This window comes from Pundamilia nyererei, unplaced genomic scaffold (genome assembly GCF_000239375.1).
Source record: "Pundamilia nyererei isolate P.nyererei 1_Seehausen unplaced genomic scaffold, PunNye1.0 scaffold00006, whole genome shotgun sequence".
NCBI classification, from domain to species: domain Eukaryota; kingdom Metazoa; phylum Chordata; class Actinopteri; order Cichliformes; family Cichlidae; genus Pundamilia; species Pundamilia nyererei.
Window position 1 is genome coordinate 239,585 of NW_005187407.1, and position 3,334 is coordinate 242,918.

General features: G+C 41.2%; 1 protein-coding gene across 4 annotated transcripts in view; it reads right to left on the reverse strand.

Annotated features, from left to right (window-relative positions):
- Nucleotides 1-3,334, reverse strand: part of dock8 (dedicator of cytokinesis 8) — a 53,835-nt gene that overhangs the window by 34,937 nt on the left and 15,564 nt on the right. For all 4 annotated transcript variants that reach the window (XM_013914415.1, XM_005721983.2, XM_013914421.1 and 1 more), the window contains 3 exons: nucleotides 2,435-2,610; nucleotides 1,967-2,038; nucleotides 1,663-1,771 (listed from right to left, as the gene is read on the reverse strand). In XM_013914415.1, coding sequence (XP_013769869.1) covers nucleotides 1,663-1,771; nucleotides 1,967-2,038; nucleotides 2,435-2,610 — 357 coding nt within the window. The remainder of the gene's footprint in view (nucleotides 1-1,662; nucleotides 1,772-1,966; nucleotides 2,039-2,434; nucleotides 2,611-3,334) is intronic.

Genomic DNA, 3,334 nt, shown 5'->3' on the forward strand with positions numbered 1-3,334 from the left:
AATTGAGCTTTTCACCTTGAGTTGAAGCGATAGCCTTTGTATCCAGGCAAGCACGTATGCACAACCGTAATTATAATGACACGAGTTCAAGATTCTAACCCCAAAAATTGTCATATGACCTTTTAGCCAGATTGCAGGTCATAACCTCACTGCTCCCAAGCTGCATCCTGATCTGAGCAGTCCCTCTTGCCACCCGTTCTCCTTGTCTCTTTCACTCCTATCATCCATCAAATTCATATCCCAGCTCTCACACCACAGGCTAGGACTGACTGAGTTTCCAGTCTGGTTAAGCTTCACAATGTTGAGGCTCCAAGAGTCCATCACGCCATGATTCCCGGGGCTATTGTTAAAGCAGACTGGTCCATAGAAGAGAACTATTAAGTGCTGAAGGACAATAGAGCTGTTCTTCCCCTCTCTGTCACTCTCATTCTGGCATATAGATCATGGGAAGCCTACAGCAGTAATGAGGGCCTTTTGGTTTGGGTAATTAGTCAGAATTGGCAGGATGAAGCAACAAGAGACTGGCTGGGGCTAAGGGATGGCTGGGCCAGGAACTGGGAGTGGCACTGGCTGGGACTTGGATTGGCCGCGACTGTGTGATTCTGGGAGCTGGGATTTGGCCACTATAAGACAAATAAGCGACTGAGAGGGCACAGAGAGGATGTGAACTTGGCTCAGTGAAGGACTGAGGCAAGGATCCATAATGAAAGATCCAAACACTTGGATGGCAGCTACTGATCTGAAAAATGCTGAATATAATACAGGTTACACACAACAGGGCTGTGGTGCACTAAACTTAAAAGAGCCACTGTGTAGGGTAAAAAAAAGAGTGATGTGAATAACAACACACTGTTGTGTTCTCTATTAAAGCAACCCCCACCCACTCCCCGCTCAGTCTCCCAACCCAGTCTCACATCCCCCCAGCCTCACATTTCACACCAACAATTGTCTCCCAAGCCTTGATCAGTATGGACTACCATACTGCTCTCACTACAATGTCTTTGCCACACAGAAGTCACTTTATCAGAGTTCCAACCCACTGTCATTCAAGGACAAGTTGTGGCAAGTAACTTTTCTTGTAGTTCTGCTTAAAAATAGCATTAAGCTGTTGGGGAAATCCACTTACTCCATTTCTTGTCAGTATTTAGATTGGAAAGTCATTAACTTTCTCATATTCTAGCTTAGCTAGACAAAAAAACAAAAAACACACTAAACTAAACCATCTCTCACTGCTGGCTGTAGTTCAGCAAATAATAGTTACATCACAACTGCAGATAGACAAATTACACAGTTGTTCTGACCGTCTAAAGTGGTAATAACCAACAAACCAAAGCAACACCATCTAGTCAAAAACCTGTTTCTATAATAACAAGCAAAATCAGATGTGACGACCTAACTGTAAACTGAGACTACAGCAACAATGCATGTCTGAAGCATCACGCTGCACACAAGAGGCTGAAGAAGGAAATCAGTGAGGACTTGTTTCTTCATAGTATGCTGCACGCAACACTGAACAGGAGGAAGGCTCCTTCATTGAGTAACAGGGTGCTGGTTAAGACACAGGCTAAGTAAAAGGGTACTTACACTCAATATTTATTGGGTTATTTATCCGAACCTCTAAACTAAAACTTTAGCACATGACTGTGTGTTTGTGTTTCTTACCGTTTTTTCTTGATTTTCTGGCTGAAAATCCGACTCAAAGGTCTGTTTCCGAAGAAGTTTGTGTAGGCCAGTTCGCTCTGAATACACACTCCAGCCATCCCCCTGGCATCTTCATGCATACACATAAGACAGAAAAGACACAAAAACACAAAAAAGGGCATTCATGGTTAACTAAAAGACCTCTGAACCAGTCTGGATAACAACACTGAAGCATTATGCAGTGCATGTGTGCAGTGAATATGAGAGTCTTTGTAGGAAACATGTAAACATAAGAATGTATCAGATAGGACACGCAGTCTTTTACCTTCTGGAGACGACGAGCCACGGCTGGGTGTAACTCTTTATGCAGTCTCTTACATGCGGATCTAGTTCCACTCTGTTAAGAGATAAGGATGAGGACAATGAGATATGCAGACACATGCAAGCAGCTGAAAACTTTGAATTCTTCTCCTGTCTTAATTTGGACTTCATGGTCACGTTGTGAATACTCTGAATAAGCAAAGATAACGTGCAGAAAGTTGTTTTACAATGAATTTGGGGAGACAGTCTAAATATTTATTTTATTACAAAACAATCTGCTAAACTTCTTTGGAAGATGAATAAAGGCTTGTTACCCACCTCTGAACATCAGTTTAATCAATATTTTAAGACATTCAGAGAAACCTGTCAGTAAAAAACGCCATCCTTTTTGGCTTTTTGTGAGCTCTAGAAAACCATGTTAATTGACTCATAAATTATCCTCTTATTTAACAATCATTGGCCTGTAACATACCCATCCTCTGGGACAGAGTGTCGAATAGTGCGACACTCCTTTTCCACCTGCTCCACCTTCAGGTCATCATCAGGAAAGTCTCCAAATTCCTGCATCAGGGCAGAGTCTCCACTTTTTAACTGCGACATGAAGAATTCCTCCAGGTCCAAGGGCTCCACTGCATCATACGTCTGAGGCTGGAGAATCGAAGAATGATGGAGAAAATATTGGGATTGGGAAGATGGAAAGAAAAAGTGAGAATACATATCAGAAAAAAACCCCAAAACATTAAAATTAAATATCTAGAAAATACTGGCAACCACCAGTGCTACCCTACAAGACAAAGAGGACACTATGGAAGAGAGCAACAAATGAATAATAACTAATGATTACATGCAGAGTGATGTGTAAACTTATAGAGAGTCCTATTGCAGGAATACTGCAGTGTATCTAAACACTGGTTCACGGTTACCTGATCCAGCCCTAACTATAAGCTTTTACAAGAAGAAAAATGGAAAACCAAACACTTTTCATTTTGCAGTTTATACAGCCATTTGTCAAATTCAGACACACTACAGAGAAGAAAAAGGGAAGCATAACCAAACATGTTGAATCATGAATATTTTCTAATACCTCATACCTGTCTGAGAACAAAAGACACAGGGACTTACATAAGCGGAAACCGGAACAAGCTGGCATTCAGGCTGTTTGTGTGTGTGTGTGTGTTTTTTTAAATCCTATTTTTAGACAGAAACTGTAACTCCATCTCTACTACATCAGATCATCACAAAAGCAAAGCTGTAGTGGTTTCAAAGTACAATATAAATGGGTTGAAAGTTTCATATTTAAGCCTTTTAACAAATCTGTACTCTGACACAGATGAGCTTTTATAATCATTAGAAAGTGTACCAAAAGGGGGGG